Below are 22954 nucleotides of genomic sequence, written 5' to 3'. Positions count from 1 at the left end.
AGAACTGCTACAACCTATATTTTGTCTCTTTTTACGAATAATAATGACAATCAGCCCTTATTTAATTTCCGGTTTTAGAATTTTTAGACTTGTTTCTTCTTAGAACTGCTACAACCTATATTTTTGTCTCTTTTTACGAATAATAATGACAATCAGCCCTTATTTAATTTCCGGTTTTAGAGTTTTTAGACTTGTTCCTTCTTAGAACTGCTACAACCTATATTTTGTCTCTTTTTACGAATAATCATGACAATCAGCCCTTATTTAATTTCCGGTTTTAGAGTTTTTAGACTTGTTCCTTCTTAGAACTGCTACAACCTATATTTTGTCTCTTTTTACGAATAATAATGACAATCAGCCCTTATTTAATTTCCGGTTTTAGAGTTTTTAGGCTTGTTCCTTCTTAGAACTGCTACAAACTATATTTTGTCTCTTTTAACGAATCATAATGACAATCAGCCCTTATTTAATTTCCGGTTTTAGAGTTTTTAGACTTGTTCCTTCTTAGAACTGCTACAACCTATATTTTGTCTCTTTTTACAAATAATAATGACAATCAGACCTTATTTAATTTCCGGTTTTAGAGTTTTTAGACTTGTTCCTTCTTAGAACTGCTACAACCTATATTTTGTCTCTTTTTACGAATAATAATGACAATCAGCCCTTATTTAATTTCCGGTTTTAGAGTTTTTAGGCTTGTTCCTTCTTAGAACTGCTACAACCTATATTTTGTCTCTTTTTACGAATAATAATGACAATCAGCCCTTATTTAATTTCCGGTTTTAGAGTTTTTAGACTTGTTCCTTCTTAGAACTGCTACAACCTATATTTTGTCTCTTTTTACGAATAAAAATGACAATCAGCCCTTATTTAATTTCCGGTTTTAGAGTTTTTAGACTTGTTCCTTCTTAGAACTGATACAACCTATATTTTGTCTCTTTTTACGAATAATAATGACAATCAGCCCTTATTTAATTTCCGGTTTTAGAATTTTTAGACTTGTTCCTTCGTAGAACTGCTACAACTTATATTTTGTCTCTTTTTACGAATAATAATGACAATCAGTCCTTATTTAGTTTCCGGTTTTAGAGTTTTTAGACTTGTTCCTTCTTAGAACTGCTACAACCTATATTTTGTCTCTTTTTACGAATAAAAATGACAATCAGCCCTTATTTAATTTCCGGTTTTAGAGTTTTTAGACTTGTGCCTTCTTAGAACTGCTACAACCTATATTTTGTCTCTTTTTACAAATAATAATGACAATCAGCCCTTATTTAATTTCCGGTTTTAGAGTTTTTAGACTTGTTCCTTCTTAGAACTGCTACAACCTATATTTTGTCTCTTTTTACGAATAATAATGACAATCAGCACTTATTTAATTTCCGGTTTTACATTTTTTAGACTTGTTACTTCTTAGAACTGCTACAACCTATATTTTGTCTCTTTTTACGAATAAAAATGACAATCAGCCCTTATTTAATTTCCGGTTTTAGAGTTTTTAGACTTGTTCCTTCTTAGAACTGCTACAACATATATTTTGTCTCTTTTTACGAATAATAATGACAACCAGCCCTTATTTAATTTCCGGTTTTAGAGTTTTTAGGCTTGTTCCTTCTTAGAACTGCTACAACCTATATTTTGTCTCTTTTTACGAATAATAATGACAATCAGCCCTTATTTAATTTCCGGTTTTAGAGTTTTTAGACTTGTTCCTTCTTAGAACTGCTACAACTTATATTTTGTCTCTTTTTACGAATAATAATGACAATCAGCCCTTATTTAATTTCCGGTTTTAGAGTTTTTAGACTTGTTCCTTCTTAGAACTGCTACAGACTATATTTTGTCTCTTTTTACGAATAATTATGACAATCAGCCCTTATTTAAATTCCAATTTTAGAGTTTTTAGACTTGTTCCTTCTTAGAACTGCTACAACCTATATTTTGTCTCTTTTTACGAATAATAATGACAATCAGCCCTTATTTATTTCCGGTTTTAGAGTTTTTAGACTTGTTCCTTCTTAGAACTGCTACAACCTATATTTTGTCTCTTTTTACAAATAATAATGACAATCAGCCTTATTTAATTTCCGGTTTTATAATTTTTAGACTTGTTCCTTCTTAGAACTGCTACAACCTATATTTTGTCTCTTTTTACGAATCATAATGACAATCAGCCCTTATTTAATTTCCGGTTTTAGAGTTTTTAGACTTGTTCCTTCTTAAAACTGCTACAACCTATATTTTGTCTCTTTTTACGAATAATTATGACAATCAGCCCTTATTTAATTTCCGGTTTTAGAGTTTTTAGACATGTTCCTTCTTAGAACTGCTACAACCTATATTTTGTCTCTTTTTACGAATAAAAATGACAATCAGCCCTTATTTAATTTCCGGTTTTAGAGTTTTTAGACTTGTTCCTTCTTAGAACTGCTACAACCTATATTTTGTCTCTTTTTACGAATCATAATGACAATCAGCCCTTATTTAATTTCCGATTTTAGAGTTTTTAGGCTTGTTCCTTCTTAGAACTGCTACAACCTATATTTTGTCTCTTGTTACGAATAATAATGACAATCAGCCCTTATTTAATTTCCGGTTTTAGAGTTTTTAGACTTGTTCCTTCTTAGAACTGCTACAACCTATATTTTGTCTCTTTTTACGAATTATAATGACAATCAGCCCTTATTTAATTTCCGGTTTTAGAGTTTTTAGACTTGTTCCTTCTTAGAACTGCTACAACCTATATTTTGTCTCTTTTTACGAATAATAATGACAATCAGCCCTTATTTAGTTTCCGGTTTTAGAGTTTTTAGACTTGTTCCTTCTTAGAACTGCTACAACCTTATTTTGTCTCTTTTTACGAATAATAATGACAATCAGCCCTTATTTAATTTCCGGTTTTAGAGTTTTTAGACTTGTTCCTTCTTAGAACTGCTACAACCTATATTTTGTCTCTTTTTACGAATAATAATGACAACCAGCCCTTATTTAATTTCCGGTTCTCGAGTTTTTAGACTTGTTCCTTCTTAGAACTGCTACAACCTATATTTTGTTTCTTTTTACGAATAATAATGACAACCAGCCCTCATTTAATTTCCGGTTTTAGAGTTTTTAGACTTGTTCCTTCTTAGAACTGCTACAACCTATATTTTGTCTCTTTTTACGAATAGTAATGACAATCAGCCCTTATTTAATTTCCGGTTTTAGAGTTTTTAGACTTGTTCCTTCTCAGAACTGCTACAACCTATATTTTGTCTCTTTTTACGAAGAATAATGACAATCAGCCCTTATTTAATTTCCGTTTTTAGAATTTTTAGACTTGTTCCTTCTTAGAACTGCTACAACCTATATTGTGTCTCTTTTTACGAATAATAATGACAATCAGCACTTATTTAATTTCCGGTTTTAGAGTTTTTAGACTTGTTCCTTCTTAGAACTGCTACAACCTATATTTTGTCTCTTTTTACGAATAATAATGACAATCAGCCCTTATTTAATTTCCGGTTTTAGAGTTTTTAGGCTTGTTTCTTCTTAGAACTGCTACAACCTATATTTTGTCTCTTTTTACGAATAATAATGACAATCAGCCCTTATTTAGTTTCCGGTTTTAGAGTTTTTAGACTTGTTCCTTCTTAGAACTGCTACAATCTATATTTTGTCTCTTTCTACGAATAATAATGACGATCAGCCCTTATTTAATTTCCGATTTTAAAATTTTTAGACTTGTTCCTTCTTAGAACTGCTACAACCTATATTGTGTCTCTTTTTACGAATAATAATGACAATCAGCACTTATTTAATTTCCGGTTTTAGAGTTTTTAGACTTGTTCCTTCTTAGAACTGCTACAACCTATATTTTGTCTCTTTTTACGAATAATAATGACAACCAGCCCTTATTTAATTTCCGGTTCTCGAGTTTTTAGACTTGTTCCTTCTTAGAACTGCTACAACCTATATTTTGTTTCTTTTTACGAATAATAATGACAACCAGCCCTCATTTAATTTCCGGTTTTAGAGTTTTTAGACTTGTTCCTTCTTAGAACTGCTACAACCTATATTTTGTCTCTTTTTACGAATAGTAATGACAATCAGCCCTTATTTAATTTCCGGTTTTAGAGTTTTTAGACTTGTTCCTTCTCAGAACTGCTACAACCTATATTTTGTCTCTTTTTACGAAGAATAATGACAATCAGCCCTTATTTAATTTCCGTTTTTAGAATTTTTAGACTTGTTCCTTCTTAGAACTGCTACAACCTATATTGTGTCTCTTTTTACGAATAATAATGACAATCAGCACTTATTTAATTTCCGGTTTTAGAGTTTTTAGACTTGTTCCTTCTTAGAACTGCTACAACCTATATTTTGTCTCTTTTTACGAATAATAATGACAATCAGCCCTTATTTAATTTCCGGTTTTAGAGTTTTTAGGCTTGTTTCTTCTTAGAACTGCTACAACCTATATTTTGTCTCTTTTTACGAATAATAATGACAATCAGCCCTTATTTAGTTTCCGGTTTTAGAGTTTTTAGACTTGTTCCTTCTTAGAACTGCTACAATCTATATTTTGTCTCTTTCTACGAATAATAATGACAATCAGCCCTTATTTAATTTCCGATTTTAAAATTTTTAGACTTGTTCCTTCTTAGAACTGCTACAACCTATATTGTGTCTCTTTTTACGAATAATAATGACAATCAGCACTTATTTAATTTCCGGTTTTAGAGTTTTTAGACTTGTTCCTTCTTAGAACTGCTACAACCTATATTTTGTCTCTTTTTACGAATAATAATGACAATCAGCCCTTATTTAATTTCCGGTTTTAGAGTTTTTAGGCGTGTTTCTTCTTAGAACTGCTACAACCTATATTTTGTCTCTTTTTACGAATAATAAAGACAATCAGCCCTTATTTAATTTCCGGTTTTAGAGTTTTTAGACTTGTTCCTTCTCAGAACTGCTACAACCTATATTTTGTCTCTTTTTACGAAGAATAATGACAATCAGCCCTTATTTAATTTCCGTTTTTAGAATTTTTAGACTTGTTCCTTCTTAGAACTGCTACAACCTATATTGTGTCTCTTTTTACGAATAATAATGACAATCAGCACTTATTTAATTTCCGGTTTTAGAGTTTTTAGACTTGTTCCTTCTTAGAACTGCTACAACCTATATTTTGTCTCTTTTTACGAATAATAATGACAATCAGCCCTTATTTAATTTCCGGTTTTAGAGTTTTTAGACTTGTTCCTTCTTAGAACTGCTACAACCTATATTTTGTCTCTTTTTACGAATAATAATGACAACCAGCCCTTATTTAATTTCCGGTTCTCGAGTTTTTAGACTTGTTCCTTCTTAGAACTGCTACAACCTATATTTTGTTTCTTTTTACGAATAATAATGACAACCAGCCCTCATTTAATTTCCGGTTTTAGAGTTTTTAGACTTGTTCCTTCTTAGAACTGCTACAACCTATATTTTGTCTCTTTTTACGAATAGTAATGACAATCAGCCCTTATTTAATTTCCGGTTTTAGAGTTTTTAGACTTGTTCCTTCTCAGAACTGCTACAACCTATATTTTGTCTCTTTTTACGAAGAATAATGACAATCAGCCCTTATTTAATTTCCGTTTTTAGAATTTTTAGACTTGTTCCTTCTTAGAACTGCTACAACCTATATTGTGTCTCTTTTTACGAATAATAATGACAATCAGCACTTATTTAATTTCCGGTTTTAGAGTTTTTAGACTTGTTCCTTCTTAGAACTGCTACAACCTATATTTTGTCTCTTTTTACGAATAATAATGACAATCAGCCCTTATTTAATTTCCGGTTTTAGAGTTTTTAGGCTTGTTTCTTCTTAGAACTGCTACAACCTATATTTTGTCTCTTTTTACGAATAATAATGACAATCAGCCCTTATTTAGTTTCCGGTTTTAGAGTTTTTAGACTTGTTCCTTCTTAGAACTGCTACAATCTATATTTTGTCTCTTTCTACGAATAATAATGACGATCAGCCCTTATTTAATTTCCGATTTTAAAATTTTTAGACTTGTTCCTTCTTAGAACTGCTACAACCTAAATTTTGTCTCTTTTTACGAATAATAATGACAATCAGCCCTTATTTAGTTTCCGGTTTTAGAGTTTTTAGACTTGTTCCTTCTTAGAACTGCTACAACCTATATTTTGTCTCTTTTTACGAACAATAATGACAATCAGCCCTTATTTAATTTCCGGTTTTAGAGTTTTTAGACTTGTTCCTTCTTAGAACTGCTACAACCTATATTTTGTCTCTTTTTACGAATAATAATGACAATCAGCCCTTATTTAATTTCCGGTTTTAGAGTTTTTAGACTTGTTCCTTCTTAGAACTGCTACAACCTATATTTTGTCTGTTTTTACGAATAATAATGACAATCAGCCCTTATTTAATTTCCGGTTTTAGAGTTTTTAGGCTTGTTCCTTCTTAGAACTGCTACAACCTATATTTGTCTCTTTTTACAAATAAAAACGACAATCAGCCCTTATTTAATTTCCGGTTTTAGAGTTTTTAGACTTGTTCCTTCTTAGAACTGCTAGAACCTATATTTTGTCTCTTTTTACGAATCATAATGACAATCAGCCCTTATTTAATTTCCGGTTTTAGAGTTTTTAGACTTGTTCCTTCTTAGAACTGCTACAACCTATATTTTGTCTCTTTTTACAAATAATAATGACAATCAGCCCTTATTTAATTTCCGGTTTTAGAGTTTTTAGACTTGTTCCTTCTTAGAACTGCTACAACCAATTTTTTGTCTCTTTTTACGAATAATAATGACAATCAGCCCTTATTTAATTTCCGGTTTTAGAGTTTTTAGACTTGTTCCTTCTTAGAACTGCTACAACCTATATTTTGTCTCTTTTTACAAATAATAATGACAATCAGCCCTTGTTTAATTTCCGGTTTTAGAGTTTTTAGACTTGTTCCTTCTTAGAACTGCTACAACCTATACTTTGTCTCTTTTTACGAATAATAATGACAATCAGCCCTTATTTAATTTCCGGTTTTAGAGTTTTTCGACTTGTTCCTTCTTAGAACTGCTACAACCTATATTTTGTCTGTTTTTACGATTATTAATGACAATCAGCCCTGATTTAATTTCCGGTTTTAGAGTTTTTAGACTTGTTCCTTCTTAGAACTGCTACAACCAATTTTTTGTCTCTTTTTACGAATAATAATGACAATCAGCCCTTATTTAATTTCCGGTTTTAGAGTTTTTAGACTTGTTCCTTCTTAGAACTGCTACAACCTATATTTTGTCTCTTTTTACAAATAATAATGACAATCAGCCCTTGTTTAATTTCCGGTTTTAGAGTTTTTAGACTTGTTCCTTCTTAGAACTGCTACAACCTATACTTTGTCTCTTTTTACGAATAATAATGACAATCAGCCCTTATTTAATTTCCGGTTTTAGAGTTTTTAGACTTGTTAGTTCTTAGAACTGCTACAACCTATATTTTGTCTGTTTTTACGATTATTAATGACAATCAGCCCTGATTTAATTTCCGGTTTTAGAGTTTTTAGACTTGTTCCTTCTTAGAACTGCTACAACCTATATTTTGTCTCTTTTTACGAATAATAATGACAATCAGCCCTTATTTAATTTCCGGTTTTAGAGTTTTTAGACTTGTTCCTTCTTAGAACTGCTACAACCTATATTTTGTCTCTTTTTACGAATCATAATGACAATCAGCCCTTATTTAATTTCCGGTTTTAGAGTTTTTAGACTTGTTCCTTCTTAGAACTGCTACAACCTATATTTTGTCTCTTTTTACAAATAATAATGACAATCAGCCCTTATTTAATTTCCGGTTTTAGAGTTTTTAGACTTGTTCTTTCTTAGAACTGCTACAACCTATTTTTTGTCTCTTTTTACGAATAATAATGACAATCAGCCCTTATTTATTTTCCGGTTTTAGAGTTTTTAGACTTGTTCCTTCTTAGAACTGCTACAACCTATATTTTGTCTCTTTTTACAAATAATAATGACAATCAGCCCTTATTTAATTTCCGGTTTTAGAGTTTTTAGACTTGTTCCTTCTTAGAACTGCTACAACCTATACTATGTCTCTTTTTACGAATAATAATGACAATCAGCCCTTATTTAATTTCCGGTTTTAGAGTTTTTAGACTTGTTCCTTCTTAGAACTGCTACAACCTATATTTTGTCTGTTTTTACGATTATTAATGACAATCAGCCCTGATTTAATTTCCGGTTTTAGAGTTTTTAGACTTGTTCCTTCTTAGAACTGCTACAACCTATATTTTGTCTCTTTTTACGAATAATAATGACAATCAGCCTTTATTTAATTTCCGGTTTTAGAGTTTTTAGGCTTGTTCCTTCTTAGAACTGCTACAACCTATATTTTGTCTCTTTTTACGAATAATAATGACAATCAGCCCTTATTTAATTTCCGGTTTTAGAGTTCTTAGACTTGTTCCTTCTTAGAACTGCTACAACCTATATTTTGTCTCTTTTTACGAATAATAATGACAATCAGCCCTCATTTAATTTCCGGTTTTAGAATTTTTAGACTTGTTCCTTCTTAGAACTGCTACAACCTATATTTTGTCTCTTTTTACGAATAATAATGACAATCAACCCTTATTTAGTTTCCGGTTTTAGATTTTTTAGACTTGTTCCTTCTTAGAACTGCTACAACCTATATTTTGTCTCTTTTTACGAATAATAATGACAATCAGCCCTTATTTAGTTTCCGGTTTTAGATTTTTTAGACTTGTTCCTTCTTAGAACTGCTACAACCTATATTTTGTTTCTTTTTACAAATAATAATGACAAAAAGCCCTTATTTAGTTTCCGCTTTTAGAGTTTTTAGACTTGTTCCTTCTTAGAACTGCTACAACCTACATTTTGTCTCTTTTTACGAATAATAATGACAATCAGCCCTTATTTAATTTCCGGTTTTAGAGTTTTTAGACTTGTTCCTTCTTAGAAATGCTACAACCTATATTTTGTCTCTTTTTACGAATAATAATGACAATCAGCCGTTATTTAATTTCCGGTTTTAGAGTTTTTAGACTTGTTCCTTCTTAGAACTGCTACAACCTATATTTTGTCTCTTTTTACGAATAATAATGACAATCAGCACTTATTTAATTTCCGGATTTAGAATTTTTAGACTTGTTCCTTCTTAGAACTGCTACAACCTAAATTTTGTCTCTTTTTACGAATAAAAATGACAATCAGCACTTATTTAATTTCCGGTTTTAGAGTTTTTAGACTTGTTCCTTCTTAGAACTGCTACAACCTATATTTTGTCTCTTTTTACGAATAATAATGACAATCAGCCCTAATTTAATTTCCGGTTTTAGAGTTTTTAGACTTGTTCCTTCTTAGAACTGCTACAACCTATATTTTGTCTCTTTTTACGAATAAAAATGACAATCAGCCCTTATTTAATTTCCGGTTTTAGAGTTTTTAGACTTGTTCCTTCTTAGAACTGCTACAACCTATATTTTGTCTCTTTTTACGAATAATAATGACAATCAGCCCTTATTTAGTTTCCGGTTGTAGAGTTTTTAGACTTGTTCCTTCTTAGAACTGCTACAACCTATATTTTGTCTCTTTTTACGAATAATAATGACAATCAGCCCTTATTCAATTTCCGGTTTTAGAGTTTTTAGGCTTGTTCCTTCTTAGAACTGCTACAACCTATATTTTGTCTCTTTTTACGATTAATAATGACACTCAGCCCTTATTTAGTTTCCGGTTTTAGAGTTTTTAGACTTGTTCCTTCTTAGAACTGCTACAACCTATATTTTGTCTCTTTTTACGAATAATAATGACAATCAGCCTTTATTTAATTTCCGGTTTTAGAGTTTTTAGACTTGTTCCTTCTTAGAACTGCTACAACCTATGTTTTGTCTCTTTTTACGAATAATAATGACAATCAGCCCTTATTTAATTTCCGGTTTTAGAATTTTTAGACTTGTTCCTTCTTAGAACTGCTACAACCTATATTTTGTCTCTTTTTACGAATAATAATGACAATCAGCACTTATTTAATTTCCGGTTTTAGAGTTTTTAGACTTGTTCCTTCTTAGAACTGCTACAACCTATTATTTGTCTCTTTTTACGAATAATAATGACAATCAGCCCTTATTTAATTTCCGGTTTTAGAGTTTTTAGACTTGTTCCTTCTTAGAACTGCTACAACCTATATTTTGTCTCTTTTTACGAATAAAAATGACAATCAGCCCTTATTTAACTTCCGGTTTTAGAGTTTTTAGACTTGTTCCTTCTTAGAACTGCTACAACCTATACTTTGTCTCTTTTTACGAATAATAATGACAATCAGCCCTTATTTAATTTCCGGTTTTAGAATTTTTAGACTTGTTCCTTCTTAGAACTGCTACAACCTATATTTTGTCTCTTTTTACGAATAAAAATGACAATCAGCCCTTATTTAACTTCCGGTTTTAGAGTTTTTAGACTTGTTCCTTCTTAGAACTGCTACAACCTATACTTTGTCTCTTTTTACGAATAATAATGACAATCAGCCCTTATTTAATTTCCGGTTTTAGAGTTTTTAGACTTGTTCCTTCTTAGAACTGCTACAACCTATATTTTGTCTCTTTTTACGAATAATAATGACAATCAGCACTTATTTAATTTCCGGATTTAGAATTTTTAGACTTGTTCCTTCTTAGAACTGCTACAACCTATTTTTTGTCTCTTTTTACGAATAATAATGACAATCAGCACTTATTTAATTTCCGGTTTTAGAGTTTTTAGACTTGTTCCTTCTTAGAACTGCTACAACCTATATTTTGTCTCTTTTTACGAATAATAATGACAATCAGCACTTATTTAATTTCCGGATTTAGAATTTTTAGACTTGTTCCTTCTTAGAACTGCTACAACCTATATTTTGTCTCTTTTTACGAATAATAATGACAATCAGCACTTATTTAATTTCCGGTTTTAGAGTTTTTAGACTTGTTCCTTCTTAGAACTGCTACAACCTATATTTTGTCTCTTTTTACGAATAATAATGACAATCAGCCCTAATTTAATTTCCGGTTTTAGAGTTTTTAGACTTGTTTCTTCTTAGAACTGCTACAACCTATTTTTTGTCTCTTTTTACGAATAAAAATGACAATCAGCCCTTATTTAATTTCCGGTTTTAGAGTTTTTAGACTTGTTCCTTCTTAGAACTGCTACAACCTATATTTTGTCTCTTTTTACGAATAATAATGACAATCAGCCCTTATTTAATTTCCGGTTTTAGAGTTTTTAGGCTTGTTCCTTCTTAGAACTGCTACAACCTATTATTTGTCTCTTTTTACGAATAATAATGACAATCAGCCCTTATTTAATTTCCAGTTTTAGAGTTTTTAGACTTGTTCCTTCTTATAACTGCTACAACCTATATTTTGTCTCTTTTTACGAATAAAAATGACAATCAGCCCTTATTTAACTTCCGGTTTTAGAGTTTTTAGACTTGTTCCTTCTTAGAACTGCTACAACCTATACTTTGTCTCTTTTTACGAATCATAATGACAATCAGCCCTTATTTAATTTCCGGTTTTAGAGTTTTTAGGCTTGTTCCTTCTTAGAACTGCTACAACCTATATTTTGTCTCTTTTTACGAATAATAATGACAATCAGCCCTTATTTAGTTTCCGGTTTTAGAGTTTTTAGACTTGTTCCTTCTTAGAACTGCTAAAATCTATATTTTGTCTCTTTTTACGAATAATAATGACAACCAGCCCTTATTTAATTTCCGGTTTTAGAGTTTTTAGACTTGTTCCTTCTTAGAACTGCTACAACCTATATTTTGTCTCTTTTTACGAATAATAATGACAATCAGCCCTTATTTAGTTTCCGGTTTTAGAGTTTTTAGACTTGTTCCTTCTTAGAACTGCTACAACCTATATTTTGTCTCTTTTTACGAACAATAATGACAATCAGCCCTTATTTAATTTCCGGTTTTAGAATTTTTAGACTTGTTCCTTCTTAGAACTGCTACAACCTATATTTTGTCTCTTTTTACGAATAATAATGACAATCAGCCTTATTTAATTTCCGGTTTTAGAGTTTTTAGACTTGTTCCTTCTTAGAACTGCTACAACCTATATTTTGTCTCTTTTTACGAATAATAATGACAATCAGCCCTTTTTTAATTTCCGGTTTTAGAGTTTTTAGACTTGTTCCTTCTTAGAACTGCTACAACCTATATTTTGTCTCTTTTTACGAATAATAATGACAATCAGCCCTTATTTAATTTCCGGTTTTAGAATTTTTAGACTTGTTCCTTCTTTGAACTGCTACAACCTATATTTTGTCTCTTTTTACGAATAATAATGACAATCAGCCCTTATTTAATTTCCGGTTTTACAGTTTTTAGACTTGTTCCTTCTTAGAACTGCTACAACCTATATTTTGTCTCTTTTTACGAATAATAATGACAATCAGCCCTTATTTAATTTCCGGTTTTACAGTTTTTAGACTTGTTACTTCTTAGAACTGCTACTGTCTATATTTTGTCTCTTTTTACGAATAAAAATGACAATCAGCCCTTATTTATTTTCCGGTTTTAGAGTTTTTAGACTTGTTCCTTCTTAGAACTGCTACAACCTATATTTTGTCTCTTTTTACGAATAATAATGACAATCAGCCCTTATTTAATTTCCGGTTTTGGAGTTTTTAGGCTTGTTCCTTCTTAGAACTGCTACAACCTATATTTTGTCTCTTTTTACGAATAATAATGACAATCAGCCCTTATTTAATTTCCGGTTTTACAGTTTTTAGACTTGTTCCTTCTTAGAACTGCTACAACCTATCTTTTGTCTCTTTTTACGAATAATAATGACAATCAGCCCTTATTTAATTTCCGGTTTTAGAGTTTTTAGGCTTGTTCCTTCTTAGAACTGCTACAACCTATATTTTGTCTCTTTTTACGAATAATAATGACAATCAGCCCTTATTTAATTTCCGGTTTTAGAGTTTTTAGACTTGTTCCTTCTTAGAACTGCTACAACCTATGTTTTGTTTCTTTTTACGAATAATAATGACAATCAGCCCTTATTTAATTTCCGGTTTTAGAGTTTTTAGACTTGTTCCTTCTTAGAACTGCTACAACCTATATTTTGTCTCTTTTTACGAATAATAATGACAATCAGCACTTATTTAATTTCCGGTTTTAGAGTTTTTAGACTTGTTCCTTCTTAGAACTGCTACAGACTATTATTTGTCTCTTTTTACGAATAATAATGACAATCAGCCCTTATTTAATTTCCGGTTTTAGAGTTTTTAGACTTGTTCCTTCTTAGAACTGCTACAACCTATATTTTGTCTCTTTTTACGAATAAAAATGACAATCAGCCCTTATTTAACTTCCGGTTTTAGAGTTTTTAGACTTGTTCCTTCTTAGAACTGCTACAACCTATACTTTGTCTCTTTTTACGAATCATAATGACAATCAGCCCTTATTTAATTTCCGGTTTTAGAGTTTTTAGGCTTGTTCCTTCTTAGAACTGCTACAACCTATATTTTGTCTCTTTTTACGAATAATAATGACAATCAGCCCTTATTTAGTTTCCGGTTTTAAAGTTTTTAGACTTGTTCCTTCTTAGAACTGCTACAATCTATATTTTGTCTCTTTTTACGAATAATAATGACAACCAGCCCTTATTTAATTTCCGGTTTTAGAGTTTTTAGACTTGTTCCTTCTTAGAACTGCTACAACCTATATTTTGTCTCTTTTTACGAACAATAATGACAATCAGCCCTTATTTAATTTCCGGTTTTAGAATTTTTAGACTTGTTCCTTCTTAGAGCTGCTACAATCTATATTTTGTCTCTTTTTACGAATAATAATGACAACCAGCCCTTATTTAATTTCCGGTTTTAGAGTTTTTAGACTTGTTCCTTCTTAGAACTGCTACAACCTATATTTTGTCTCTTTTTACGAACAATAATGACAATCAGCCCTTATTTAATTTCCGGTTTTAGAATTTTTAGACTTGTTCCTTCTTAGAACTGCTACAACCTATAGTTTGTCTCTTTTTACGAATAATAATGACAATCAGCCTTATTTAATTTCCGGTTTTAGAGTTTTTAGACTTGTTCCTTCTTAGAACTGCTACAACCTATATTTTGTCTCTTTTTACGAATAATAATGAGAATCAGCCCTTTTTTAATTTCCGGTTTTAGAGTTTTTAGTATTGTTCCTTCTTAGAACTGCTACAACCTATATTTTGTCTCTTTTTACGAATAATAATGACAATCAGCCCTTATTTAATTTCCGGTTTTAGAATTTTTAGACTTGTTCCTTCTTTGAACTGCTACAACCTATATTTTGTCTCTTTTTACGAATAATAATGACAATCAGCCCTTATTTAATTTCCGGTTTTACAGTTTTTAGACTTGTTCCTTCTTAGAACTGCTACAACCTATATTTTGTCTCTTTTTACGAATAATAATGACAATCAGCCCTTATTTAATTTCCGGTTTTACAGTTTTTAGACTTGTTACTTCTTAGAACTGCTACTACCTATATTTTGTCTCTTTTTACGAATAAAAATGACATTCAGCCCTTATTTATTTTCCGGTTTTAAAGTTTTTAGACTTGTTCCTTCTTAGAACTGCTACAACCTATATTTTGTCTCTTTTTACGAATAATAATGACAATCAGCCCTTATTTAATTTCCGGTTTTGGAGTTTTTAGGCTTGTTCCTTCTTAGAACTGCTACAACCTATATTTTGTCTCTTTTTACGAATAATAATGACAATCAGCCCTTATTTAATTTCCGGTTTTACAGTTTTTAGACTTGTTCCTTCTTAGAACTGCTACAACCTATATTTTGTCTCTTTTTACGAATAATAATGACAATCAGCCCTTATTTAATTTCCGGTTTTAGAGTTTTTAGGCTTGTTCCTTCTTAGAACTGCTACAACCTATATTTTGTCTCTTTTTACGAATAATAATGACAATCAGCCCTTATTTAGTTTCCGGTTTTAGAGTTTTTAGACTTGTTCCTTCTTAGAACTGCTACAACCTATATTTTGTCTCTTTTTACGAATAATAATGACAATCAGCCCTTATTTAATTTCCGGTTTTAGAGTTTTTAGACTTGTTCCTTCTTAGAACTGCTACAACCTATGTTTTGTTTCTTTTTACGAATAATAATGACAATCAGCCCTTATTTAATTTCCGGTTTTCGAATTTTTAGACTTGTTCCTTCTTAGAACTGCTACAACCTATATTTTGTCTCTTTTTACGAATAATAATGACAATCAGCACTTATTTAATTTCCGGTTTTAGAGTTTTTAGACTTGTTACTTCTTAGAACTGCTACTACCTATATTTTGTCTCTTTTTACGAATAAAAATGACAATCAGCCCTTATTTATTTTCCGGTTTTAGAGTTTTTAGACTTGTTCCTTCTTAGAACTGCTACAACCTATATTTTGTCTCTTTTTACGAATAAAAATGACAATCAGCCCTTATTTAACTTCCGGTTTTAGAGTTTTTAGACTTGTTCCTTCTTAGAACTGCTACAACCTATACTTTGTCTCTTTTTACGAATCATAATGACAATCAGCCCTTATTTAATTTCCGGTTTTAGAGTTTTAGGCTTGTTCCTTCTTAGAACTGCTACAACCTATATTGTGTCTCTTTTTACGAATAATAATGACAATCAGCCCTTATTTAGTTTCCGGTTTTAAAGTTTTTAGACTTGTTCCTTCTTAGAACTGCTACAATCTATATTTTGTCTCTTTTTACGAATAATAATGACAACCAGCCCTTATTTATTTTCCGGTTTTAGAGTTTTTAGACTTGTTCCTTCTTAGAACTGCTACAACCTATATTTTGTCTCTTTTTACGAATAATAATGACAATCAGCCCTTATTTAGTTTCCGGTTTTAGAGTTTTTAGACTTGTTCCTTCTTAGAACTGCTACAACCTATATTTTGTCTCTTTTTACGAACAATAATGACAATCAGCCCTTATTTAATTTCCGGTTTTAGAATTTTTAGACTTGTTCCTTCTTAGAACTGCTACAACCTATATTTTGTCTCTTTTTACGAATAATAATGACAATCAGCCTTATTTAATTTCCGGTTTTAGAGTTTTTAGACTTGTTATTTCTTAGAACTGCTACAACCTATATTTTGTCTCTTTTTACGAATAATAATGACAATCAGCCCTTTTTTAATTTCCGGTTGTAGAGTTTTTAGACTTGTTCCTTCTTAGAACTGCTACAACCTATATTTTGTCTCTTTTTACGAATAATAATGACAATCAGCCCTTATTTAATTTCCGGTTTTAGAATTTTTAGACTTGTTCCTTCTTTGAACTGCTACAACCTATATTTTGTCTCTTTTTACAAATAATAATGACAATCAGCCCTTAATTAATTTCCGGTTTTACAGTTTGTAGACTTGTTCCTTCTTAGAACTGCTACAACCTATATTTTGTCTCTTTTTACGAATAATAATGACAATCAGCCCTTATTTAATTTCCGGTTTTACAGTTTTTAGACTTGTTACTTCTTAGAACTGCTACTACCTATATTTTGTCTCTTTTTACGAATAAAAATGACAATCAGCCCTTATTTATTTTCCCGTTTTAGAGTTTTTAGACTTGTTCCTTCTTAGAACTGCTACAACCTATATTTTGTCTCTTTTCACGAATAATAATGACAATCAGCCCTTATTTAATATCCGGTTTTAGAGTTTTTAGGCTTGTTCCTTCTTAGAACTGCTACAACCTATATTTTGTCTCTTTTTACGAATAATAATGACAATCAGCCCTTATTTAATTTCCGGTTTTAGAGTTTTTAGACTTGTTCCTTCTTAGAATTGCTACAACCTATATTTTGTCTCTTTTTACGAATCATAATGTCAATCAGCCCTTATTTAATTTCCGGTTTTAGAGTTTTTAGACTTGTTCCTTCTTAGAACTGCTACAACCTATATTTTGTCTCTTTTTACGAATAATAATGTGTAACATTCGCCCAAATATCACACAGCGACGGAGCGTAGAAAAAGTACCTATTAACGACTGGCAGGCGTCAGTTACCTTAATTCTACTCGTTTTTCACCGTCTCGACCTTGCCAGTTGATTTTCTGGTCTGTTTAGGGCAAAGTAAAAAGTTACCATTTTTAGGCCATCAGTCAAACGACTTTTGATCAGCTTTCGTTTACATGCGAACACAACCACATAGCTGAGTCTCGGATCCTCAGACTACGTAATTGTCATTAAAAACCCGGCTCGAACAACCTATTTTATTATGTTTTTGTGTGACAGTTCTATATTAAATCCATTGGAGATGGATTGACCCTTTCCCTTTTCTAGCTACTCATGCTCTGAAATATTAAATAATAACGGTGATAATTAAGATCTATGACATTATAGCAGCTATACAGTCAGTCTATACAGTCCCTTCACATAGACAGTCTCTGGGGGACCAAGCCTCCGCTCCCGTAATATTCTTGATATAACACTCTTATCTCTTATAATTCGTGTCCCGGGAGGGTTCCGTGGTACATTTCTTCCCCCACTGAAGCCTCCTTCTCCACAAATATCCGTCGCTAAGGTTCTTATCGTGTGTTATTGCCACGATAAGAGGCTTCGTAATTTTCCTGTCTCTGGTACGACTGTTCTTCACAAAATATGGCGTCGTTCTGATTTCCCGTCTTTTTAAGTCAAAATGACCGTCTTTTTCTTTTTCTCAGAAATGTTCACTCTTCAATCGAAATTTTAAAAATAAAAATTCTAGAACATTCTGACCCTCCTTCGCAACACTTTTTTGTTCATAAGGCCCTTAGTCATTTTTTTTTACGTCGCCGGAAGGTTGTGCTGTGTCATCTGGCAGAATGACATATACTCCCCGGACAAGTCTCCATTAATGTCCCTATTGATCGCATAACACCGGGTTATCGTCAAGTAGTTATCCAGTTTTCTGTAATCAATCTAACAAATCGCATAAGAAAATGAAACTTATCTACTCCACCTCAACTCACTACGTGTTCACAAATGGCATCGTACTACATCTCACTGCCTTTCAACATTTTCACAAAATTTGCACCATGAGGAGTGTCCTAGATAAAATTTCTTTTCTGACTACTTACGTCGTCTTGCCATAAAACTTCTTTTCGCTCTTTGTGATTAAAAAGTGGGACGTGGCACGGCCACACACCCGTTAAGATTAACTTAACTTCACTCACCAAGTATAATCAGTCATCTATGCGGTCCTTTCAATATTAAAACTAAGAAACTCTGTGGCTAGGAAAGTTCTTGAGTTACCCACCCTTCTCGAGCGAGTTTACTCAAACTTACCATGTCGCCACACAGTGAATTTGTGTCTTACACAGGTTAAAAACTTCAGTCGTGAATAAATAGGTAAATATACTCACCTAGTCCTCATATACATACACAAATAGCCATAACTAAAATCAAGAATTTCAACAATTTTAACAATTGCAACATTTTCAAAGTTTGGTCTGACCAAACTAGATCAAAACAAAAAGTTTAACAAGTTCAATAATCAAAACTTGGTTGGTTGGTTTAAATTTTAGCGCACAAATACAATCAAGTTTTCTCTCCTTTTCTTCTCTTCTCTGGTCATCTTCACTCCATCACTTCTCCATCCTGATCTTCGCTGTCTTCCAACACTTTCTCCAGCATGTCCATGGAGTTGCGGGCCGTGCCCCAACTCTCCTGTTCCAACAGCCTCGGTTTGCAGCAAGGTAGCAAGTCCACATTCACCTTCTGCTCCCGGTTCCTGCAAAAGCTGTTGTGAAGACATAGGCTCACGTTTCGTTCTAGGTCAGCTTTTAAGACCTCTTTCTTCTCCTCTTCAGTAACACAAGGCGCTCCAGCTACCCGCTTCACCGCTGTGGTGACCGCGTTTCTGTGCGTCAGGAATGCTCGTTTATAGGCTCCTGGTCATATATCTAGCTGGAAAGATTGATAGGCTTCCGTGTTCCTTGACATGTGACGCTTCGCGCGTTCATACATCCAAGATGTCATCACCGCACGGAACCAAGGCATCAATCTTTGCCTTGACCATATTCTTTCAATGGCTTTAGGTATCCTCAGAACCTTGCAGGTGGTTCTGAAAAGATCCAATTCACGACTCATCTTCACGTTGCTCAGCTGCTCAGGAGTCGGCACGGCCGTCTCCTGCTGACTTGTGTCCGCGTTAGCCTCCAGCCATCTCACTGCTAGCATGGCGCTAACCACCACGATTGACACTTGTTGATTCTGATCGGACAACCCCGTGGAGTACAACGGGCCAAGCCCAAGCAGTGGCAAGGATACTCCCCATGGGTTCTCACTATGTTCCTTCGGGTCCGATACCCTGAGGCTCCCAGAAACGGTTCCACCTCCATCAGAATTCTGTGTAAGTCGTCTTTTTCTTCTATTGTGGGGAATTCAGTGGGTAAGGCTCCACTCGCTTTCTGTTTCTGGAATTCACTCACATTGCCTTCGTTCAGTCTCATGAACTCTTCACCCACAACGTCTTGCAACTCGCTTTCGGATCTCTTCGGGACTGCCCGAAAGATCTTTGCCAACAAATCATGTGACCTTTCCGACATCCTGGCCAACCTCACGCACTTTGGCACAGAGAAAAGTTGGTCAACCAACACTTGTTGCGTCCTCGCATCCATTACCACCATGTGCGTAGGATACTTGCTATTACAGTATGGTGCGGAGCTTGAACCCACCATATATTTTGAACCAGTAGGTCTGTGATAGGCTTCACTATCCTTCAGATTCATTTCATTTTCTAGAGCTTCTCGCCAGCCTCCAATCTTCTGCTCTGTCTGTAACGCTCCAGGGAATATCTCCACGCTGAGGGACGTCACTAGCTCATGGGCACGCTCTAGGCGCTCAAGCGATTCTATCGTACTCGTCATGCTACAAAATCCCAAGGCTGTGATCAAGTTTACGTCTTTCACCCCATGGCAGTCTGCGACCAACTCCATGGCACTCTTATCTGACATGCTCAATCTTCCGTACAATCAGGCCAGTTGTCGATGCTGCTCGCTCAGCGTAATCAGGCAGTGTCCCAAGTTGCAAACATGCCCTTCCATCCTACTTTGTTGAGCCAAGCATGTGCCTTGCTTCAACCAATCGCTCGATGGACTTTCCTCAGGCAGCTCCGTGGATGGATTGCTCTTCCGATTCGTCGACTTCATGGCCAGCAGATGGTGTATCATGGCCAGATCATGTAAACTCGCGTCATCATCTAGGTCTAACGTGATATCCGCCGTCATGTCCCAGATTAAACCGGCATTAGGATGAGGGCACCAAGAAGGCTTCATGAGTTCCCACATCGTCACTAGACTGGTTTTTAAGGGACCGTCCCAAGAACCACAATCAAAACTCACTTGCCCCTTTAGCTCGGGAACCGAGGGTTCGACCACTCGTTCTTCCAAAAGAATTCCCAGCTTGGGTTGTTCCACCATCAGCATTCCAGTTTCTTTAATACGTTCGACCCAGAAATTGAGTACTATGACTTGCTCATAGTCGAAGTATGCTTCCCTAGCTTCTTCATTCACGAAGGGATTATACGCCATCCCCGGTATGCCAGACACATATTGGAACGACTTCAGTTTCCCTAGTGTTGCAAACTCTTTTTGTCCTCTGACCGCTTCAATCAACTCCCGGCTCACTTTCAATTCTTTGTTGGAATATCTTCTCACCTCTTCCAACTTGCGATAGCTTTCCATGTCATTCGACTCCTTGCTTGGCACAGTCAATGGCATGTCCTGGTATAGTTCCAGGAGTGCCCTAAGGAAGTTCCTTTCACAATCAACTCCCTTTTGCCGAATGATCTTTATGCATTCTCCCAAAACAGGAGTGGGGATACGATCCACCACAAACCTGACAAAGCAAAGGGCATCCTTACGCTTAGCCCATGCTATCGCAGAATCGTCTTTCGAAATCAACGCTCGCAGAGCTTCCATCAACTCCAGTTCCTGTTCCCGTGATTTCGAATCATTACTGGCTTCATACTCCGCTTTCCTGATGCCCATCAAGCACCAAGCCAACCGTACTTGCAGATCAGTTCTCACGCAAGGATGAGCCAGGTATGCCGCCACCGTAGCAGGTGCATGCATCGCCTCGTCGAAGTATCTCTGGAGGGCCGCCCTCCAAGAAATCTCTAGCAGTTTTTCCAATCCAATTTCGTTCGCTTCTGATGACATTACCGTGCCATACTCTTTTCGATTGAAGTTAGAGTTCTCCGTAAGCCCTTTCAGGTATTCTTGCATGGCTCGCTTCTCGCTCCAAGCCATCAGGTGCCCTCTCGCGGAGTTCCTCGCTTTCAACATCTCCACATAACCCCCTGCCGGATCTCCCATGTGGACCGATTCCGGCACAGTTATTCGACTGTACTCGACCACGTCGAGTTGTCCTTCCAGTTTCAACTTGGCCATGTTGATTCGCGAGGGCCTATAATCTTCAAGTCCTCCAGATCCACATTGACTGATGATTTCCATTTCTAACTTAGTGTCTGCCAGGGTTCGCGCCGTCTTCTTCGACCTTGTGGCGGTTACGGTCAGACCTGCCAAGAGCATAGGGGGTATCAGGTTTTCTTTTTCTCCCCCTGCTGGTGTCGCACCATCTCCTTGCCCGCTCTCGCCTGACCGACCGGTACTAATCAGAGAGGTCACCACGGTCTTGGCTTTTGACTTCACCACCTTCTGGTTCACGACTCGACTCCCTGACTTTCCTTTCAGTCTCTTCAGCCCTTTTCTGGCTCGTCTAACAAGTAATTTCTTTGTGCCCTGCTGATCATCGGCACTGTCTTCGGTAACTGACTCGGTCACAACATCCGACTCCATGGAGTTCACTATTTTCTCCAGGACCTCACGCATGATGGGTTGATTCAATCCCACCTTCATTATGGATTGTGTCCCATATCGTCGTATCACGTCCCACGATTTTTCCATGAAGTTCACTCGGCTCCAGGTTGCTCCTGTCTTGCCTTCCAGCTCCATTTGATATCTTTCCCATTCCTCTTCTGGTAACGTACTGAGGAACGATATCTTCATCGACTCTTCAATTTTCCTCCTCCTCGGTGATTCATGAAGCAGTTTCTGCGGATCCCTGCTTCGGCACTCTCTAGCCTGGCTTATTGGGTCCATCGGAGATAGATCGGCCGACGCCTCCTTTGTAGGAGACATGAAGGAAGATGGTGCCATCAGCAATAAACTCCCATCGACTTCCCCATCGTCGTCTTCACTGAACCGGTATTCTAGCAAGTCCCTTTCCAACGCTCCTAGATCGGTCTCTCCCGGTTTCTCCGTCTTACTTCCGGTCCCGTCATCGTTATCGTCTTCTTCTTCTAGGCGTTCGGCTCGTTCGAGCCATGCCCTCTCCCCCTGCATCTGTCTGTGTGTTTGGCCATGTTTGTCGCCGACAGTGTCCTGTTGCATTTGCTACATTCCTTCTTTTTTGCTATGTATTTTCTGGGTTTTTCAGCTTCTTGAGGGTTACAGACTTTGACGTGATTTTTGTATGGACCTTCTGTCTTCCATGTTTTCTGGCAACGACTGCACGTGAAAGAGTGCGAGGCTTCGGTGTGCATTCTCTTTATGTGAATCTTTAGTCCCCCTACCGATTTGCAAACCTTTTCACATATGTCACACTGTAAGTTCGTCGGGGGGAGATCGAAATTCCTCTTCTCTAACTTTTCTTCCCCATCATGGCGATTCCCTTGTTGGTACTCCCATTTCTCCAAGTGGTCCATGCGTATCTTGATTCTTCTTTTCCATTCTTTTCGGTCTAAGGCAAATTTAGGGGCTTCGGTCCAGTTGATTCCGGCCTCCTTGAGCAACTTCCTCCAGTAGAAAATGGTTTTCCGTTTGTAACCTGGTCGCTTCTGGATTTCCTCGAGGCTGCCCAGCCACCCTAACACCGCCATTTTAACCGTCCTT

At 34.9% G+C, this 22954-nt stretch overlaps 1 protein-coding gene across 1 annotated transcript in view; it reads right to left on the bottom strand.

The window, feature by feature from the left end:
• LOC134856136 (condensin complex subunit 3-like) overlaps window positions 1-22453 on the bottom strand; it is a gene marked incomplete at its 3' end in the record, with an annotated part of 107069 nt that extends 84616 nt beyond the window's left edge. The window contains exons 1-2 of the mRNA XM_063872499.1: window positions 22003-22453; window positions 21648-21831 (exon numbers count right to left, since the gene is read on the bottom strand). Coding sequence (XP_063728569.1) covers window positions 21648-21831; window positions 22003-22453 — 635 coding nt within the window. The remainder of the gene's footprint in view (window positions 1-21647; window positions 21832-22002) is intronic.
• Window positions 22454-22954: the final 501 nt, after the last annotated feature.

The sequence above is a fragment of the Symsagittifera roscoffensis genome, unplaced genomic scaffold (assembly GCF_963678635.1).
Source record: "Symsagittifera roscoffensis unplaced genomic scaffold, txSymRosc1.1 SCAFFOLD_115, whole genome shotgun sequence".
NCBI classification, from domain to species: domain Eukaryota; kingdom Metazoa; phylum Xenacoelomorpha; order Acoela; family Convolutidae; genus Symsagittifera; species Symsagittifera roscoffensis.
This window is presented reverse-complemented; position numbering and strand designations above follow the sequence as displayed.